Source organism: Barbatula barbatula (genome assembly GCF_947034865.1).
Source record: "Barbatula barbatula genome assembly, chromosome: 23".
NCBI lineage: Eukaryota > Metazoa > Chordata > Actinopteri > Cypriniformes > Nemacheilidae > Barbatula > Barbatula barbatula.
In genome coordinates this window covers 18673619-18695228 of record NC_136786.1, presented here as the reverse complement: position 1 = coordinate 18695228, position 21610 = coordinate 18673619, and the positions used below count along the sequence as shown (strand labels likewise).

General features: G+C 37.7%; 2 protein-coding genes across 2 annotated transcripts; both read left to right on the top strand.

Annotated features, from left to right (window-relative positions):
* Positions 1–328: 328 nt before the first annotated feature.
* On the top strand, positions 329–5147 carry abcb8 (ATP-binding cassette, sub-family B (MDR/TAP), member 8). The gene is made up of 16 exons (XM_079447688.1): positions 329–543; positions 838–1162; positions 1264–1419; positions 1516–1610; positions 1693–1798; positions 2001–2162; positions 2609–2694; positions 2850–2947; positions 3047–3152; positions 3247–3280; positions 3356–3492; positions 3577–3671; positions 3780–3913; positions 3995–4142; positions 4298–4548; positions 4638–5147. Exons 1-16 carry the CDS (start codon positions 341–343, stop codon positions 4713–4715), a joined length of 2214 nt encoding a protein of 737 aa, XP_079303814.1. The 5' UTR covers positions 329–340; the 3' UTR covers positions 4716–5147.
* A 379-nt stretch (positions 5148–5526) lies between these two features.
* Positions 5527–11110, top strand: cdk5 (cyclin dependent kinase 5). The gene is made up of 13 exons (XM_079447607.1): positions 5527–5617; positions 5730–5819; positions 7269–7357; positions 7431–7498; positions 7710–7770; positions 7868–7924; positions 7998–8093; positions 8309–8383; positions 8867–8963; positions 9040–9109; positions 9277–9337; positions 9596–9676; positions 9767–11110. Exons 2-13 carry the CDS (start codon positions 5783–5785, stop codon positions 9851–9853), a joined length of 879 nt encoding a protein of 292 aa, XP_079303733.1. The 5' UTR covers positions 5527–5617; positions 5730–5782; the 3' UTR covers positions 9854–11110.
* The last annotated feature ends 10500 nt before the right edge of the window (positions 11111–21610 follow it).

Below are 21610 nucleotides of genomic sequence, written 5' to 3'. Positions count from 1 at the left end.
TAAACAAGTTAATTCCACGTAGGTCCTTTGGCCGGCATTTTGTATTTCTATTACTGAAGGCAGCGATTGTTTTTACATTAAAAGCATGTCGCTTGTATTGAGATAACAATGACAAAACCACAATGACGTTTATGAAATAATATTAGAAAACATTGATGTTATCTTTGAAGAAATTATTTATAATTATAAATCAATGAATTATCTTGTATATTTGAAACATGCACTTTCTCAAGTAAGGTTAAATGACTGTGAAGTATTAGGTGATGTGCGTCTCCGTGTACTGTAGGGGGCGGTCACGTGTTGTTGACGGTCCTAGCGTGTTAGAAGAAGAACAAGACGCATGCTGGGATTGTTTAAACATGGCGGCGTACATGTTAATCCTTCAGTAAACATTAGTTTCAGGAATAGTCGTAATTTCTTTGTCCTGCACTACAACAGTATGTTTCATTTTGTTCGTTGCAGTCGACTGACACCCAACACTGTCACGACGGACAGATATTTGTTTTCCCCAGAAATTAGAGATGTTTTCATCCACTTCAAGCGGTACATCTGATATCTTTCATTTCTATTAGAATAAGGTTGCAAAGTAACTATCGTAACAACGTCATAGATGTAAAAGTGTCTATGAAATGAAGTCATGATGAGATGATACTGTCATTTTAATGCACACATGTTGTGTAATCATGTAGATTTATTGTACAATAATGTTTATATGAATTGACCATGGTTGTTAATAGGATAAATGTGTAAATATTACTGACGCATCACTGGTCCATGTTTCCACCAAAGTCGTTTTTTGTAATATAGTGTTCTATAATGTTATCTTTTGTATTACAGACGTGTTCAGCACACAGTACAGTGGAGCAGTTCTCCAAACCCGGCCACACATTTCACCGTCAGCGCTCCGGTTCGCATATGGAGACAAGCCCAGAAAGTTGCATCCAGACAGCAGCCAAGGCAGTCAAACATCTCTCTGAAACTCATACTAGGACCAGCTGCTCTAACAGTGACAGCACGCCTGTTTGGCAGTAGAGCTCACTGTCATGTAGATGTGAATAATAACGTACCAGCTGAAGTGAAAGAGAAGATTCCCGAGTTCAGCTGGGGTGTTCTTTGGGAATTTGTTCGGCCACAACTTCTTGCTTTAATCGGAGCCATCATTGTAAGGACAATTATATATTTTCCAGTTGTGTTTATAACACACATGTATAGTATGCTTAACCAGTATTCATGTCAAATGAATTCTCTCTTGTTATCCTACAGCTTGCGTTTGGAGCTGCAGTCCTTAACATTCAGGTTCCGATGATGTTGGGAGATCTGGTGAATGTTGTAGCTCGCCACATGAGGGAACAAACAGGCCACTACCTGAGAGACATTCGGACACCTGCTGTGAAGCTGCTTGGACTCTATGCTTTACAGGTAGATCATTCAAAGAACATGTTCATGTCACACGCTGAAATGAGCAACATTTATTTCATAAGACTTGATGTCAACTGTCTTTTATTTTTCTTTAAGGGAATGTTGACCAGTGGCTACATCATTCTTCTGTCCAGAGTTGGAGAAAGAGTGGCTGCTAACATGAGAAAAACTCTCTTCTCATCTTTGCTTCGGTTGTTATTAAATATTTAGTAAAATCTGGAAACTTCTCCTTACAGTGAAATTGCTATGAATTAAATGTTTACAATTTTACAGACAAGATGTTGCGTTCTTTGATGCAAACAAGACCGGGCAGCTGGTTAATCGTCTCACATCAGACATCCAGGAGTTTAAATCTTCCTTCAAGCTGGTCATTTCCCAGGTAGGATGTTATTTGCTTTAGTGAGGTGACGCAATATATCCACAATAACCATGAAATTAAAAACCATGATTATCTGTATTGTGTTAAGATAATTTTGTAAATCTTTCTCTGCCCCCCTAAACCTAAATGTTGCATTCAACTCATTGTAACTCTTTTCATTATTTTGAAATAACACTTTAATGGAGAGGCTTGTGTTTTTCAGGGTTTGCGGAGCACCACACAAACAGTAGGATGTTTTGTCTCGCTGTATATCATCTCTCCGAAGCTCACAGGTCTCACTGTGGTGGTCCTCCCGTGTCTCGTTGGGGCTGGTGCTCTCATTGGCTCTTTTCTTCGTAAACTGTCACGAAAAGCACAAGAGCAGGTAAAGACCTTCTAAGACTAAATAATTTTATTTTAAAAATGAAAAATCTGTAATCGTTTACTCGCCCTCTGGTTGTTTCAAACCTGTATTATTGTCTTTGTTCCACTGAACACAGAGAAAGATATTTGGAAGAATGTTTGGAATTATCAGTTCTGGGACATCATCCACTACCAAACTATGAAAAAAATATTGTTTTTTTTGTTCTGTTGAACACATCATGAGATATTTTGAAGAATTGAGCAAAACAGAGAGTTCTCAGGCACCTTGGACTACCATTAAATTTTTCCTACTATAATAGTCAATGATGTCATGGAACTGAAAATGAATAATAGGTGTTAATCAGAAACAAAGATTTATGAGCGTGAGTAAATGATGACAAAATAAACATTTCTGGATGAACTAAACTGTCATTCGTGGATAAGACATTTCTTGAACTTCTCTTATAGGTGGCTAAAGCTACAGGTGTTGCAGACGAGGCTCTTGGTAACGTGCGGACAGTGAGAGCGTTTGCCATGGAGGACAGAGAGCTTGAGTATGACTCTACCATCATCTTAAGCAAAAACTGCTAATCAGTTGCAATTATGTATACATTTTATCATTATCTTTATTTTGACATTATTATTTTTTTATTATATTTATTTATTGTCATTGTCAATATTTATGTATTGTCATTGATTTGTGGAACAGGATGTATGCAGCTGAGGTTGAGAAATCGGCTGAGATGAATGAAACGTTGGGCACAGGAATCGCTGTATTTCAAGGCCTGTCGAACATCGTCTTGAACTGTGAGCGCATGTCTGTTTTGTTATACAATCAAACAGATTCTTTAGGATTTGGTGAACTATTAAATACTTTATTAAATGATGATTTTTATATGTTGACAGGTATTGTTCTAGGCACTATTTTTGCTGGTGGATCATTGATGGCTCGTAATGACATGTCACCTGGTGACCTGATGTCATTTTTAGTCGCCTCACAGACGGTTCAGAGGTCAGTGTTGCCATAACAACATTCATTTTTTTCCTGGTTTTCTGAACTGTCAAACACAGTCATTTTGTAATTCTTATTTTTTGTATCTTTGTAGATCCCTCGCCAGCATTACAATCCTATTTGGCCAGGTGAGTCACAATGCAATTTCATATTCAACCCATATTTTTACCAGTGATTTTTATACATCAGCTGTCTTCTTTCAGATGGTTCGAGGTATGAGCGCAGGGGCTCGTGTTTTCGAGTATTTGACTTTAGAGCCCACCATTCCGCTCACGGGAGGCGGTCGGATTCCTCACAGCTCTCTGATGGGAAGAGTTGACTTTATGAACATCTACTTCCGGTGAGTTCTCCGTGTCCTCTCATGCAGGTATGATGGAATATCTGGAACGGATTCAATCTTTTATTTCTTCTGTTTTTACTGCAGTTACCCATCAAGACCTGGCAACCAAGTTCTTAAGAACTTCAGTCTGACTTTACCTCCCTGTAGAACGGTCGCTATTGTGGGAGAGTCGGGTGGAGGTAAAGTCACCTTAATGTTAAACCTTTGTCGTGTCAGTGTCGTAGCCACTTTGTCTTTTCAAATCATTAAGTAGACTAGAAAATGATTTATTTAATTCAATGTTTTAGGCAAATCCACTGTGGCCGCTCTGTTGGAACGGTTTTATGACCCCATCAGTGGAGTGATAATGCTAGATGGACTTGACATCAGAACTCTGGATCCGTCCTGGCTAAGAGGACACGTCATTGGCTTCATTAGTCAGGTACATATGACTTGTTGCACATGCTATTTTTTTCCCGAACATTTATTTATATTGTTATTCTGTTGTTTTCTTTTGCTATAGGAACCTGTTCTCTTTGGCACATCAGTAATGGAAAATATTAGGTTTGGAAAGCCCAGTGCTACTGACGTCGAAGTCGTAGCTGCTGCCAAACAAGCCAATGCTCATAATTTCATCACAGGCTTCTCAGAGGGATACAACACAGTGGTTGGTGAGTTTTGTTATATTGGAAAAACTGAAAGTCTATCATAGAACACAGAGTTTAAATACTGCTCCTGTTTCTCTTTCCTCCAAATGCAAATAAAAGTTATACTGATTTAGACCAAAACAAGAGTAATAAAGTAACTTTTTGACTAACCTTTGCAGGTGAGCGTGGAGTAACTCTGTCTGGAGGCCAGAAGCAGCGGATAGCCATCGCTCGGGCCCTGATCAAAAATCCCAGCATTCTGATTCTGGATGAGGCCACCAGCGCTCTGGATGCAGAGTCGGAGCGTGTGGTTCAGGAGGCTTTGGACAGAGCCACGTCAGGTCGCACTGTTCTCATTATCGCTCACCGTCTCAGCACCATTCAAGGGGCCGATCTCGTCTGTGTTATGAGCAATGGGCGTATCGTTGAGGTCAGGAAGGATTTACAAATGCACCTGTATAGGTAACGTGTTAAACCTGTGATGACATTTACATTACTTTAACATTTATGTTTTCGAAGGCTGGAACACACCTGGAATTACTGAGCAGAGGAGGGCTTTATGCTGAGCTTATAAAGAGACAACGGTCCGAAAACTAAACTAAGGTGCTGCTCAAAGAGTCGTGCTAAATACTCCACTGCTGAACAGACTTGATTACAAAGAAAATGTATTTAGTCATAGCGAATGAGGTTTATGGTGAATATTCTTTTTTTGTGTCCGAAATATTAGTGTTGTGGAAGTGGTAGCCAAACAGAACAAGGGATTTTAAATGTTTTTACATAATGTTTTATTCCCTCCAAACTCTAGACTGAATGTATTTGAATCTTTTTTCTTTAAAAAAAATTAAGGCTTCCATAAAGTGGGATGTTATTTGACTGTATACAGTACATTCACAATAGAGACCATTGTGTTGATAATCTTGTCTATCATGAAATTTTAAATATTAAAGCAATCTAATATATACTTTATTTGTCAAATGTTTGTATAGATGCGTTTCAATCAATTAGTCAATATAAAAATATCAAACATCATACTTGGTTTATCTTGTTTTTATCAGTTCATGAATGTGTCTCCCTCTAGTTGATCCAAACATGTATGAATGTCTTTGTTCGGTTGAACACAGAGATATTTTTGAATAATGTTAGCGACCAACAGTTCTGAAGCACCATTGACTCCTATAGTAGGACATTTTTAAATGGTAGTCAAAAGTGCCCCAGAACTTCCTACATTCCTCAAAATATCTTCTTTTGTGTTCAACAGAACCAAAAAATTACAAATGTGTTCCTACTATGGCAGTCAATGGTGCTTCAGAACTCTGGGTTGTTCACATTATTCCAAAATATCTCTCTTTGTGTTCAACCGAACAAATACATTTATACATGTCTGTTACAACTAGATGGAGACACATTCATGACAGAGTTTTCATTTTTGGGTGAAGTTACCCTTTAAGTTATTAACCGCACAAGTCAATGCGGAGACTTTTATTTTGAAACGTGTCTCTGTAAGTCGCCATCTTGAAGCTCATACTGCCTTCGATGTTGCGTTCTACGCCCCTTGTTGATAAAACGACATTAATCATTTGTATGTTTAAGAAGCTTTATTTTCATACACAGATTCACACGCAGCCTGGCCGCTTTATTGAAAAGCTGCTATAACCGGCTAAATCATGCAAAAGTATGAAAAGCTGGAGAAGATAGGAGAGGGTGAGTATACGGATCGTGTGGCCTGAACGTCTGTGTATGCACTAACGTAGATCTGTATAGAGTATTAACGTAAATAAAGGTTGAACTATAATTGAGCTTAAATGTCTGCTGTTAATGATGCATTCGTTAGCATGTGCTGATATTAAAGGCTAATCTAGATCACACAAGCGGAGTCGGAGAGAGGAAGCGCAGTAATAAGTCAATGGACTATTCTTGAATCACTTAACTTGTATATTAAACTGTTGTAATGAATATCTTTAATACAGTGAATTAGTACTTTAACATCATATGCAAGCGTCCCCGTGATTTAATTGAACGGCAAGCATGTATATATGTTTCCTATGAGACAGAAGTATGCGCACTACATAGGGCGCTTGAGAAAATTGAGCCCCATTCAGATATCAGGACTTTTTTTACAGTTGCAGAATAATCAACATAATCGTTCAAATGTGTTCATGTGATTGCATTTTGCGTTATTTGATTTAAACGTGAATAACATTAGTTATTAACCTAAAGTCGCTGTGGTTCATTCTGACATACGATGACGTCACCTGACATCGCTGTCTGTACAGTCAATCGTTATTTGATTTGCAATAAATTATTTATAACAGAAAGCCGATTGGCCTTTAAACGTAAAAATGCACATTGAAAAGTTAACATTAGATCATTCTTATTAAAACTCAAAATTTATTTTAGTCCGGGACTAGTCAGTAGACGGCTCAAAATTCATTTTAGTCTGGGATTAGTCTTAAAGGGACAGTTTCAATTCTGTTCATCATTTGCTCGCCCTCATGTCATTTCATACATGTATAAATGTCTTTGTTCAAAGATATTTGGAAGCATGTGAGCAATTTTCAATTTTGTGACATCATTGACTGCCATAGTAGGAAACTGTTTGTGTTCCTAAATTCATCAGAAATCTCTCTTTGTGTTCAACAGAACAACAAAATATAAAAAAATACCATGGTAGTGTATGATGTCAATTGCTAATATTCTTACAAATATCTTTCTTTGTGTTTAACAGAACAAAGACATTTTATACATGTATGAAACGACACGAGGGCGAGCAAATGATGACAGAATCTTCATTTTTGGGTGAACTGTCCCTTTAAGACTAATCCCAGACTAAAATGAATTTTGAGCCGTCTCAACTGAAAATAACGTATCTTCAAATATGTCAGTGCCGTTGTTTTGTCTCTAAGACATTTTAATAAAATTGACTTAAACAGCCTAAATTAACTACGGTATATTCCTAGCTTAGGCTAAGGCTGAAACCCGGACTAAGTATACCAGACCAATTGCAGGCAAGGTACGGACCACTAAGCCCCGCCTATCTGAGGATTGTTATGCTTATTAACAAGACCTATCCTATGCTTAAAAGTGGCGTTTCTAAACACATTTTAACGTCTATTCGTGTTCTTCCTTCATGTTTTTGTTTCTGGTCATCAGGCACCTATGGGACTGTTTTTAAGGCCAAAAACAGGGAGACACATGAAATTGTGGCCCTCAAAAGAGTGAGACTGGATGATGACGACGAGGTAAGGACACACTCCTTATGTCATAAGAAGCACAGGTGTCAGAGCGCAACAGTCACTTTTAATCCTATTTCAGGGGGTTCCAAGCTCAGCTTTACGAGAAATCTGTCTCCTGAAGGAGCTGAAACATAAAAACATTGTAAGGTGTGTTTCTTTTTTACTTACTTTTTTAAATACACGCTTCTCTGTTTCAACACACAGATTATTTGCAGTTAAGTGTGAGTTATACGTATTTGCTGTTTTTGATGTATGCGTGTTGTAGGTGCCAGTATTTTTTATATCTTTAATCATTTTCTTTGTAGGGTTTCTTCTTAATGTAAAATAAATAGTTTGCGAGTTTGTTTACTTCTTGTAGGTTGCATGATGTCCTTCACAGTGATAAAAAGCTGACGTTAGTGTTCGAGTATTGTGATCAGGTAAGAACAGGTGTCATGGTCGTGTGTGTATTCATCATTTACCCAAGAAGCAACAGTTCTGTTGTTTTGACATGTAAAGTGATCTTCTTTCAATCAGGACTTGAAAAAATACTTCGACAGCTGTAATGGGGACTTGGATCCAGAAATTGTAAAGGTTCGTAGTTATTTTACTTATACTTTAAACCGTATATATTTGATGTCACTTATCTATGTGTCTTTTCTTGTAGTCCTTCATGTATCAGTTACTAAAGGGACTAGCGTTCTGCCACAGTCGAAATGTTCTCCACCGGGACCTTAAACCTCAAAATCTGCTCATCAACAGAGTAAGAACATGACTGAATGTGTCTGATGTTGTCTATGCACACCATTCTCAGCCTTAGATTGTGTTGTACATCTTCACAAAACATAAGCATGTGATGAAGCTGGTGATTCCATGGTTCTCTTTATATGATGTTGTAGTGTCGTGAATACCAGGCAGGTCTGTTGTACTCGAACTGATGCCATCATTTAAAATGAGTTGATTTATGTTGTTTGTCAGAACGGTGAACTCAAGCTAGCTGACTTTGGTTTGGCGAGAGCTTTCGGGATCCCTGTACGGTGTTATTCTGCTGAGGTGAGTTACAGGCGGATTAAAACTGAAAAGGTTTTGCTGTGTGATGGTCCCTGTTGTTTAGTTAAGGGATTCACCGATATGTGCATTTCGGCCGATAATCGATAATTCTTTAACATTGGAAGCCGTTATTTTATTAACATATTATAGATGTTCTTCCAGAAAAATGTTTTCAACAGCCACAAGTCTAACAGATCTCAAGACAGAAAGCATTCAGACAAACAATGTGCTTTTGTCCTTATTATTTAAGCATTCATAAATACTGTATCTACAGACTGTTCCTACATCAACAATGTTTTGCTAATATCAGTAAGTGAATGATCATGACAGAAAGACAGAACTGTTCTGGATTTGAACTGTGAGCGGGTTTAACCAGAGTGAATGATTAGATTAACTGTCTTTAATATATTGGCATACATTTTAATATCGTCCGATACCGATAATTTACCGTGCATCCCAAGTTTAGTTGATGTTGATGTGTTACAGGTGGTGACGTTGTGGTACAGACCACCAGACGTGCTGTTTGGTGCCAAGTTATATTCTACCTCTATCGACATGTGGTCCGCAGGCTGTATATTTGCAGGTTAGAAAAGGGCCAGTTTGTGGCTTTATATGTATATATTGTATACTGTATGACTTTTCTTGTTTTTTGATTTCAGAACTAGCAAACGCAGGACGTCCTTTATTTCCTGGTAACGATGTGGACGACCAGTTAAAAAGGATCTTTAGATATCCTTTACATTCAGCTGTTCTGGTGGTGTGAATGTAGCAATGCCTTTGGTTATGTCACTGCTTTTATGGATTCTGAAGTTGGAATTTGGTACATCTTTGGTTTTGCTACATGTTCTGTATGTGGTTCACAGTATAAGTTGACTTTTTCCTTAATAAATTGGCACATTATTGGGAACGCCGACAGAAGAACAGTGGCAAACTATGAATAAACTTCCAGATTATAAGGTATGTCTGTCGTTTGTCTAAAATGTAGGCCTGAGAGTTCTTAAAAGAATGTGCGAGATGATGTAATAACTTTGGCACGTTATAACAAAATGAGGCAATAGTTACAAAAAGCCTTATATGTGCCTTTTAAAGAGGTCACTCGAAAAATCGTGAATAAAGAATCAACAGTTGCTTACGTCTCAAACCTTATTTTGTGTCACTCATATGTTTGTTTACTGTCCTTTCCCTCCTCTTTCTTTTATGCAAATGTTTTTATAGCCGTATCCAATGTACCCCGCCACAACATCACTTGTAAATGTTGTCCCCAAGCTGAGCAGCACCGGTAGAGACCTGCTACAGGTACAACGCTCTCATCCCCACAAAGTGCTTTTACTGCCGTATAAGTTTTATTTTTGCTTTGCTGTAGCTGTTTTCTTTCTGTGTTTGCAGAATCTTTTAAAATGTAATCCAGTACAGCGGATCTCAGCAGAGGAGGCCCTACAGCACCCGTACTTCGCAGACTTCTGCCCACCCTAAATTTGAGATCCACAGAGCATACTGCAGAAGTATAAGTGGGCCGGACTTCTCTCTTAACCTCACCCGCCCCATTCCTCCAGTTTTTGTTCAAGTTACACCTGCTATTGCAGCATACAAAGACCTTAAAACAATCTTCCGTGTATTATGTCATCCACATGCACTGCAGCGTATATGGATCGGGTTTTGACAGCGGCGCTCTAGTGTTGTGCTGCGTTTGTAGTTTCCAGAAAATGTTAGTTTGGTCTGGATGATAGAACAAAGATACTGGCCCTACTGTACAAGATTCATTAAGTGGACAAATGTGCTTCACAAGTCTTTAATGGTTTACAATGTTCTGCCGTGAAGACTGAAGGCAGTGATGTTTTTTCTTCCTCAAATGAACAGTGTAATTTAATGAGGTAAAGTGCACATACTTGATTTATGTTTCAATATATGTATTATTTAAGAATAGTTACATTTGCATTCTTCTGTGTGCTGCCGTGTACCATTTTGAACTAGAAATCATACGATTTTAGCATGGCAAGTTTCTTTTTATCTTCAGACAATTGCATTGACTTTAAGGGTGTTACAAAAGCTGTTTTAGTGATATTAAAGCACTCGGGCACTTCCATGGTACTAGTGGACCCCAAAACGCCCTCAACAGCTGGAACAATAAAACACAGTCAAGGTCTCATTCAAAACGTTGGGATTCCATAGAAATCTCACAAAATTGCCTCCCAGTATTGTTACAACAGTTTCACATCACGTTGCATGTAGATTTCAGATTTTCTTAGGCAGAGTTGTGTTATCTCAGAAGTTTTCTGCTCTGTTTGCGAATAGAATGACATGTTTCAGACGGTCATTGTGATTGTATGTCTAATTTTAAAGTACAGTGTTTCTCTGAAGACGTTTTGCATTTTAGGTGATATGGGGTTGGCTTAACAGTTTCTCTGGACACTTGAAAACGTTATTTTTATTTATGAATATAGCATCACGTTAAAATAAGGTAACTGTAGGTAAGGGACCATTCTCTGAATTATTTGAAGAAATCTTTTTTATTGTTTTCATAAAATCACATTTAAACAAAAATGGTCAGATTTCTTCAAATAAACGTGGTAAATCGGTGCTTATGTCAGCATCAGGTGGGAAGTCATGTGCAACCACAATCTTCTAACAACTTTAGATTTGACTTCACAATAATGTAGCAAGACATGGTTTGTAACTTTACATGAAGGCAGTAAATATTGTTTCACAACGGTTTATTAAAATGTTTTCTCTAAACAGAAAGTCTCATAAATATTCTTTCGGGGGTCTCACGTCATTTCTATTCAAATGGGGCCTAAGTGGTTCGTGTGATGCGTTTGCTTCGATTTGATGACTGAAAGAATTTGTGCTTCACAATGCCACAAAATGTACTTTACATATCCAGATCACTATAAAGAACGGGAAATGGTTCTTCTTAGCCATTGTTGTGAATACGAAGAATCCTTCGTAGCACGCTTTATTTGAGTTTTTTTAAGTGTACTACAAAGAGACACTGTGTGCAGTAGAACAACATTAATCTTTAACTTTAAAGAACATACTGATACTGGGTCTGAGCAGATTGTTTATTAACGTGTTCATGAAAGAAGCAGTTTTTATGAAATAAATGGATGACTCGAGTAATGATAAAGAACAAACGGCCAATAGAAGTTTAGATGTGAACCTCTTTAATACTATTTAAAAAGCATCTCATGATGAGAACTAAAGAAGCTTAAGAAAATGACACATTTTTACAAGTTCATGATATTAAAATATCAAGTTTAATGTTTTGATTTGATTTGAATTCTCGTCAGTCACAATTGCCAAAATTATGTTTGTGTTATTTCAGTTTAGATGAGTTTCCTATTATTGGAAAATGTGGAAACTATTCACACCGACTGAAATAAATCCTTTTTGGTGGGCCTTCCACTGTATTCAACAATATTCAAAGCCCCCCACTCACAAGAACTCAACATTTCTAGCCAATAAATCATTTCACATCTTGATATTAACTGGTAAATTGTTTGTTTAATTTACAAATAGATAAATAATAAGAAATATCTTTTTGTTTTAGTTGTTTCAATGCTCATTTTGTCTAATTTCAAATTCTTAGGCATCCTGTGGCCCCCCTGTTGAAAACCACTGAAATAGGTGTCTCTATAACTTTTGAAAGCAAAATATAAAGAAGTAGATTTGCTTTAAAGTCCTAAAATGTTTGTGTGCTTTGTGTCAGACCGTAGTGTTGATTAATGTCTAAACCAGAAGAATCGGCTGGTTGGGAAACCTGTTACCAAGGTAAAGAGCTTAAGTCACAGTCAATTTGAATTTTTTATCAATGCTGTTTTTCCAAAATATGTTTGTATGTGTCTGTATTTGCATGCCCCTGAAACCCCCACAGATGACTTCCAGGTAAATGCAGTAAAGCCTGACGTTTGTTCACATGTGGACCGGACTGATCATGGAGAGAGTTCAGATGATGCTGTGTCTGTTTCTGGTTTCTACATGGGTTAGTTGCAGTATTACATGTGGCTTATAATTACAATGTCAAATCAATGATTCATACTTTATGATGTCCCATTTCTTTTTCTAGATTAAGCCGAGTGTATCAGGTAATGGTGGATTTTCTAAATAACATCAAACATTTTGTAGGGTTTAAATTGCATTTTCGCAATGCACCATGTAACTTGCCGAATGTATTTCTTAGTCCCAAACGTGCGGGACGTTTTTGTGGTGGCGCAATCGGAGACCGAGCTGACTTTGGGATGGCATAACGACAATAGCAACTGCAGTTATATAGTGAAAGGCAGTTATGGAGATGGATATATCAATTCATCAGTATATTCAGATGGTGTGATGGTGACACACACAGTCTCATCTCTCTCTCCTGGCACTGAATACACCTTCACTGTCTTCACTGTGTTTGAAGGGATGAGGAGCAGTGGATACAACTTCACTACAGTAACCAGTAAAGCCACTTTCTTCTCATTTCCAATAGCTTTGCTCTGGATACTTTATATCATTTTGATCATTTCTGTTTTTCAGGCCCATCAAATGTTGAATATGTGCATAGGAGGCAAGGAGGTAAATATGTAGATCTGAGATGGAACCCAGTGAATTATGATAGCAGATTTGACTATGTTCTGAAATTTGGAGAACAAGAGATATTCTTCCCTGGGATGGGCGATTTACTGAAGCACAGTTTCTCTTCTCTCTCTCCTGAAACCAAATACACGTTTACTCTCTTTACTGTGTTTAAAGGGATGAGGAGCAGTGGATATAACGTCACTGTAGTCACTGGTGAGTTATTCAGATAAATACATACAATTAAAAAATGACAAAGAGACAAAGTTTAAATCAGTATTTCTGGATGTATTGTGTTCACTTCAGTCCGGTGTCTGTTGAATTCCAACGATATCAAACTTCAGGAAAAGTCATCCAACAGCAATGTGAAATACTGACAGCATGACAATAAAAAATGTCAATGTTATCACATTCAAATGTACAAATGTACACGTGGAAATATTACTGTTGCGTTGCTTAAAAGAGAATGTAAAATCATTTTCTTTGCAGTATTTGAGTTCTGAAGAATTCTGAGCATCTTTTCTGTTATTTTCACTTGTTTCTCCAGTTTTCATTTTCTGCAAATAAATGCAGAAACAATATTTGTATTTACATTTGGGGAGCAATACTGTTAAAATCTTACCTAAACCAAACCTACTAATAGTACATTGAAAAACACTGAAAATAAATAAAGAATGTTGCCTGCGGCTGTATATCAGTATGAATACATAATGAGGAGGTTGAATGTATACGGTCTCCCTCTCTATTTTGTTCTCAGGTCTGGCGGATGTTGAAAGTGTCTCTGTATTGAACTGCACTGAGAATGAAATAACGATGGAATGGAATAAAGTGCACAACATCAACAATTACGTACTAGTGATATTGATTGATAACATGCAAAATTTCATCAGTGGGTCTGATAATGCTTCTGTTGTCAGACATACTGTTTCGTCTCTTCATCCTGGATGTGTGCACCGCTTTAGACTCCACACTGTTGTAAACAGAGAAATGAGCGATGGATATCTTTTCTATGCAGCTACAGGTGTGTTTTAAGTTCCTTTCGTTCTTATAAAAACGAGTTGAGGTTTGCACAGCAAGTCGTCCTCTTTTTATTGTTCATGTCTTCTGCAAAATCCCTTCTTCTCTATTTCAGCTCCCCAAAAAGTTGACGGTGTGACTGTACAACGTCGAAGTGAAACAAGCATAACGCTGAAGTTCTGGGACACAAAGCATGTCTCGGGAAACAGACATTTTTATATTCTAAAATATGGAGAAATTGAGGCTTACATGGGTCAACATAATGATGACCGTTATTATGATTATTTACTGTATTGGCATGGTCCCCACATTGAACATTTCTTTGATCATTATTATGAAGACACATACACAGTAACATCTCTCTCTCCTGGAACCAAATACAACTTTACTCTCTACTCGGTGTTGAATTATGCGAGGAGCCGTGGATATAAATTCACTGCTGAGACCAGTAAGTAATAATATGAATATAACCTTCACGTTTGCTCTTTGTCTGTAACCAAGTATCTTTAGATACACATTTTATTTCCAGCTCCATCAAAAGTCACTGGCCTTCGCTGTGAGTATTCTTGGATGGGGAGTGTTATAACTCTGAATTGGGACGGTCAGATGGGATTGAGATCTGAATTCGAGGTTCAGGCGAACAGAGGAATTCCAGAACAGGTGAACGTCACGAGATATCAGATTGATGATGTGCCGTCAGCTGTACAGTATGACTTCACTGTGACATCACTTTCTGGAGAAGAGAGAAGCAGTCCAGTGTCAATCAAGTGTCAAACCAACACATCAGGTACTCTATAAGAATGTTCTGTACACGTTTTTTCTGTTATTTTGACAGGGAAAACACAATATTGTATAGTTGATAGCTACTCGAAAACTATAAAATTACAGAACAAGACTGCACATTTACAATACAAAATGGGGAAAACTATTGAATATATACTTGTATAATTTTACAGAATCTTTTTCTAGTTTACAGAAAATTTCAGTTTTTGTTTAATAAACTTTTTTTACAGTTTTTATTATACTGTTTATGACTGATTACAGCATAAGTCACACAGCCTTATAACTAAGAAAAAACTTCCTAACACCCAAGTAACCTTTGTTTGCATTATTAATGGAGCTTGTGATAAAAATGCAAAAATATGATAATATTATACCTGTAACGTATTTTTAGTTTTTCTTTCTTCACAGGTGCAATTGCAATATACGTGTTGGTCGTTCTTTTAATAATTGTGTTGCTTGTTTGTCTGGGAGTCTTCTGCAAGTATAGAAGATCTGATCTCAGACGGTCAGTCTATTTGTTTTCTTTACTTTTTTCTAATGTGAATGATGCATTTTAGAAACAAAGTCCATTTTTATTGTCACAGATGTGTTTTGGGAGAACGTGTGAATAAGGGGAACGCTGCTGATCAGCCACTGGACCGGATCTATGTAAACACATCTACTCGCAACACATCCGAAAATCACAATTCAAGTGTTGAATCAGAGAGTACAGACACCAGCAATCATTATGAAGCCCCTGATATGATCATATAAATACTATTGTTATACCTCTTATATTCAATCATACAAATCTACCGTAGTCGCGTTTACTTCAGCTCAGTTTAAAGATTTACAAATGTCCTGATGTTAAAATCGTGCTCACAGTACCTTCCATTGTTGCTTTATAAGGAGGTTACAGAAGCATGAGGGAAAAACCCATCTCTGGTTTCCATGTTAAAATATAATTCACATTTGACAGACACTCCTTTTAGAAGCTTTGATGCAAAGATGAATCTCTGTATTTTCACACATGTGAATATGACACAAATATGTATTTTATTTACGTTAAAATGATATTTCTACTATAAGTAAGATTGCATTGGGGTTTAAAAACTGAGCTTGTTGTTTTAAGTCTAGATTTAGAATAGATGCATTTAGTTTTAAATTCAATTATTATTAAAAATATTTAGACATTTGCTCTCTAATATTTGTTTTATTGTTTTATTTGTATTGTTGTGTTTATTGATATTGCTTATGAAACATTTTCTGTTCTTCACTGTACCATAGAAGAAAACAATAAACACTTTTTATAAGGTTATTTTTGTAAGTGACATCATGTATCATGTCAGCTGACTCAGTAAACTATTTCCTATGATAAATCAGCCACGAGAGCTTGTGTGTTATATGAGTTTACATTAATGTAGCAAAACTCCATTTGTAACCTTGCATGAAGGAACCCATTCAAAATATTTTAGTAACGTGCTTTATCATCATCTGCAAAATGTGTGAGAAACATGTTTGATTTTTCAATTGTTCAATAATCCTATTGTAATATCACGTATATAATACCCAAAACCATAGATTATACACAGATGCTCATTAGCTGCTGTGACCATATATTGGAACAGGGAAATGTTCCCTGCAATACGGAGTTAATATATAAAACAATCCAGAGGCTAAAACAAATGAGAAACAAGTTGAAGTGTTTTACATGAGAAAGTGATGAATATACATATTGAAACCTTATGTTTAGATGAAACTATTTCTATCTATATACACTGCGGGTCCCCTTATATGCAAGTCGCCATGTTGTCTACAGTGGCCCTTAACGGACAAACTCCTCGTTTTGTATGTACGTTATCTCCTTCGGCAAAGAAGCGATTACGTGACAACATCTTAGTCCTGTGTCAGCCACCGTAGTGCTCCGAAAGGGAGGGGTGGAGTGAGCCGTTGGTTGCAATTCACAACCTCACTGCTGGATGCCACTAAATTTCATACACTGGACCTTTAAGTTGTTATAAATTTGTATTTATCATGCTTTATAAAGTACATATATTGAGTTTTAAATTGACTTCATTATGGATATTAAACTTTTGTGCGCTAATATTCACCTTTTGTTCGATTTTTGTATTTATTGACATTGAAAGTGACCTATTTGTCAGTTATGGTGAACCATACCTGAAATACATGCAATTGCTTACAAATCAAGAGTTTATTTCCAAAAAGAGATTTCTGTGTTATGAATTTCAAACCCTTATGTATCTTCCTGCTGTTTACAATATTAATAAACGCAATATGCGTCACAGCCAGATTAATGCTGTTTGTCATGTGATTTTGCCGCGCGGAGGTTGAGGAAGGGATTTGAATTGATCTGAATAGGTACAACATCAGGTGGACGTGTGTTAGTTTATGAGATCTGTTTGTGCTGGTCTGGTCATAGCTGGAGTTGTGATGATGATGATGATGATGATGCTGTCTATCTGTATAGTTACGTGGGTGAGTAAAGACATATGAAACAACTGCTATAAAGTTATAAGACTCATGCTTTAAAAATCATGTTTTACATTAATATAGCCTGCCAAATTGATCATGCATTATTATATATTATAAATAAAAATGTTATTATAATGTAGAAGCAGGTAGCTTACATTTGTATTGCTCACGAGAAAAGACGCACATTGACCTTTTATTGTTACAGTTTTGTGAAATAAGTAACTTTAAGAACGTCATCCTAAACACTCAAACACTTTTGCGTTTGATACAGAAAATACACCTTTATTTAATTTAACCTCACAAAACTGTGATATAGCCCTCGTGACAATGTATATGTGTGACAACAAGCCCCGGTTCATGGTTGTGGTATAAACAGGTTCTGGTAGCTTAACATTTATTTTCTTACTAAAATGTTGACAGTATATCAAGTTAAATATACAATTTTGCATTGTATTTAACTCTTATTTGACTCTGTTCCTAATGAAATTTACTGCAGGTCACTACAGATGCCCTGACGTGCCTTTCTTTTATTTGTAAGTGTAAAAAATATATGAAACATTTGATCACTTCCTTATTTCTGATCTGTTCTTCCTAGTTGGTTTTCTACGCAGCATGTGTCTATTATTTTTTCTCTATTTCAGCTTCACTAAATTTAAGCTTTGGGCTTGTGGCACTTGAGGAAGTAACTGTTGTACATTTCTATTTCAACCTCTTTCTTATACAAAGAAATTGTAATCGTATCCCTGTTTCCTCAGCACCATCGGCCGTCAGGGATCTACGCTGTGAGTATTCATGGACGAACAAGGCTTTGATTCTAGTATGGGATTATCCAAACGTTGAGCAGTCTTCGTATCAATTTGAGGTGCAAATAAATGGAAACAGTCCAAAAATCGTCAATGAAACACGGTATCGGATTGATGATCTGCCATCAGTTGAGTATTTTGACATCAGCATTACGTCACTTTATGGATGCAGGAGAAGCAGCCCGATGTCAATCCGGTGTAAAACCAAATTAAAAGGTGAGAATCAGCAGGGATCATATAATACATTACTGAATGTCTGATCAAGAATTGAAATGTTTACGCTGAATTCAGTTGTTTAGGCCAATTTAAAGTAGAATAATGTGTTTTTGCCTTAGGGGTCGTTGTGGGATCTGCAGTGGTTGCTGTAAGCATCATATTCATAATATTTGTGCTCATTTGCCGTGAAGTGTTCATCAAGCTCAGATCTTTCAAAAGGTTTGTGTGTTATTGGGATTATGATGTTTTATGTATTATAAATTCATGTTTACTGTTCTTTTACTGTTAAATATAATGATATGAGTATGTCCATGCTGTGCTGGGTTCTTTGTCTTGAAAGCTAGCTGGCAGAAGTGTGTAACATGAGCTCTGAGGAATGCAGAAGCAGGGTCTCAGATAACAAGTGTGTGAGTGTATGTGTGTGTGCGTCAATCGCATCTCTCGGCAGGACCGGCTATTTTCAAAATGTTTTGCAGGAGCCAATGGTTGGGGGAGAATGGAGTCAGATTTACATGTCCCGAGGTGATTGGTTCCGGAGGATTCAACGCCCGCCCGATGAAGGGGAGGAGCCCGAAGATAGAATCGACGTCACATACTTTATAAATACTTGTAACCCAGAAGTGTGGGTTCTGTTGGTTTTGTCTCATATGTATGTTGAGAGAACAGCCCCAGCTGGAAGAAGCTTTTACATCTGATAATAAATTATACTTAAACTTATTGGGAAAACGATCTCTTTGACTTTTCTTCAAATTTTGAACACGCAGGACTCGAGTTTCAAAAGTCCGATAGTTGGTGACCCCGACGTGATTTGAAGGACAAAGAGAAGTTTTGGCGCCACATTTCGGCGGACCCCGTGGGGGAGGAAAAAAAGATATCGAGACGATTCAGATTTAACACAAAAGGCCGGCTAAAATACAAAGGTAAGCAGAAAACCTGTTATTTCGAATTCTGCTATTGGATATACTAAATTTCTGTGTTAAATTTGATGAACATCTCGATGAATAGACGAGTAAAATTGAAATAAGGAAAATCAGATTTAAAAGATTCTTTTAAAACAGTTAAAGTCTGTTTAATAAGGGTTAGAGTCCCTGGAATTAAAACAGATTAAACTCTGTTTACGGGTTGGAGTCCCTTGGCGAGAAAGCCATAAATTAATAACAGATTAAAGTCTGTTTAATTGGGAAAGAAATCCCGTGATCGGCGAATCACAAATTCTGTTAGGTTAAAGTCCTTCGGAGAAAGAAATCCGTAAATTATTTACTTTGTATGAATGGTATTGGGGATGAAAGTATTTAGACGTGGTGTTTAGTTGAATGCATAAGTGAACGGAAAATTCAGCACGTGGTGTGTGTAGGCCTTGTGTATGTGTATAATCTAAGTTGGTGTAAGGAGACGATCGTAAAGGAACTAGTAGGAAAGTTATATTGAATACATATATATATAAGTAAATAAATAAATAGAATGGCAGAGTTTCAAAAGGAGTGTGATGAATACGAATGTCCGACCGTATTAGCGCAATGGCAGAGTATCGCTGAGATGATGATAGCACAGGCTGAACCAAGAGAGAAAAAAGGGAGACAAAGAGAAGCTCAGGAATGTTGGTTAGAATTGTGTGATAATTATGCATGGACGAAAGAGGCAGAGACATTCAAAGTGCCCCTGGCCCCGAAAATAAGAAATATGGAGAAAAAGGCTCATTGTAGGTTAGTCAGACATAAAGGTGATGAAAAAACGATTAAATGGTATAATGCAAGTAGATATAAAAGTAAAGGGTGTGACTTAGAAAAACATTTAAGAAAATGGGGTCGTCTTGCCCTCGTGGCGACAGCTATATCACCTATTGGACATAGGAAAGAAGGGAAAGCTACAGACGATGATGTTAGACTGAAAGTGAAGGATGGAAACAGAGAGACCCAGTCACTAGCACCGCCCCCTGAACAGTACCGCCCATTGTACCCGCCTCTTGCCCCGCCTATTGCTCAGCCCCCCCCCTACATCTCACCAAATACGACTCACAGCAAACAACAGGTCGTGCTTGAGGTACGAGAGGGAGTTTTAGACTGTAATTTAAAAGAATTAGAAGAACTTCGACAGGAAGTACAACATCTGGGCAAGGTAGTGACAGAACAGGTACATGCGGCACGAGCTCAGGTGAATGAGACAATGCGCCACATGGCTGAGAATATGGAACTTCCAGAGGGAAGTGATGGTAGTGAGAACGGAGTAGGAAGTGAAGATGAAAGGGGAAGTTGTAGAGCAGCTGGCCCTATAGAAACAATAGGTCAGGCCCAGGGCACGATGCATACAGTATGTATTAAGGGAACGATGGTAATGGATGAGGAGCCAATAGCAAAACGAACTAGGGGAAGGGAAAAAGAACAGCAGCTGTCTAATTTTTCAATTGATCATTGCCCCCCTAACGTACCAGAGCAGAGAGAGCAGGCAATGAGTCATCATACTAATCAATTATATCCAGGCGTACAAGCCCCATTGTTAGCAAAGAGCACTGGGGTGCAGTACCAGCCCTGGTCACACAGTGACATGACTGCTATTTCCAGTAAACTTCCTCCAATTACATCAGGGGGCTCTAAGTGGTTAAGTAAATTAACGGCCTTGAGTCATGGTACCGTTTTGGCTTTGGGTGACATAAGGTGTCTGTTGGGTCAGATTTTGACAGCCTCTCAGATGGGGAGTTTTGAACTCGAAGCCCAAACATTACAATATCCAAATGATCTTGATTTTTCAAAAGTAATTACAATGGTGGGCAGGGCACTCGGTCGATTGTACCCATTGCCACCCACCGTGTACCAAAACATAAAGTTTCGCATAAAACCAGGTGAGACAGGTGCAGCATATTATTTCAGGTGCGCTGCTGAGTGGGAACAGATGGTGGAAGAAAATAGTTTAACCAACCCAATTACACGAGACATATTCAGAGCAGCGGTTATGGCAGGTGCCCCTAGTGGTGTTAAGCAAATAATGGAAAATAACCCTGACATTCCAATTGCTAGTAACGAAATATGGGAAAGGCATTTAGTCCACCACACAGATAGGGCTGTAGAGAAAACAGGAAAAGAGGAAGAACAATTAGAAAAGATAAAAATAGAGTTGTTAAAACTACAGTTAGAACAAGCAAAAAATGAGGGAGGGACAAAAAAGAGCAAGCAAATGCCACAACAATCCTACCAGCCACCCCCTTACCAATATAACGGCCCACCCTATGATACAGAAGCCCATGCAGCAGGTGGGAGGGGAAATAGACAAAGGAACAATTGGAGGGGTAGTAATAGAGGGAGGGGGTCTTATGGAGGGAGGCAGCAGGGCGAGGGAAATTGTTACGTGTGTGGTGAGGCAGGCCACTGGATGAGAGAGTGTCCAAAGCTTT

Excerpts from the sequence above, each read along its gene's own strand:
- abcb8 (XM_079447688.1), top strand. The coding sequence starts at position 341 with ATGCTGGGATTGTTTAAACATGGCGGCGTACATGTTAATCCTTCAGTA. Across the intron at positions 544-837 it reads GTTTTCATCCACTTCAAGCG|ACGTGTTCAGCACACAGTAC; the intron begins GTACATCTGATA and ends TTTGTATTACAG. Across the intron at positions 2,163-2,608 it reads CACGAAAAGCACAAGAGCAG|GTGGCTAAAGCTACAGGTGT; the intron begins GTAAAGACCTTC and ends CTTCTCTTATAG.
- cdk5 (XM_079447607.1), top strand. The coding sequence starts at position 5,783 with ATGCAAAAGTATGAAAAGCTGGAGAAGATAGGAGAGG. Across the intron at positions 7,771-7,867 it reads TGTTCGAGTATTGTGATCAG|GACTTGAAAAAATACTTCGA; the intron begins GTAAGAACAGGT and ends TCTTTCAATCAG. Across the intron at positions 8,964-9,039 it reads CGCAGGCTGTATATTTGCAG|AACTAGCAAACGCAGGACGT; the intron begins GTTAGAAAAGGG and ends TTTTGATTTCAG.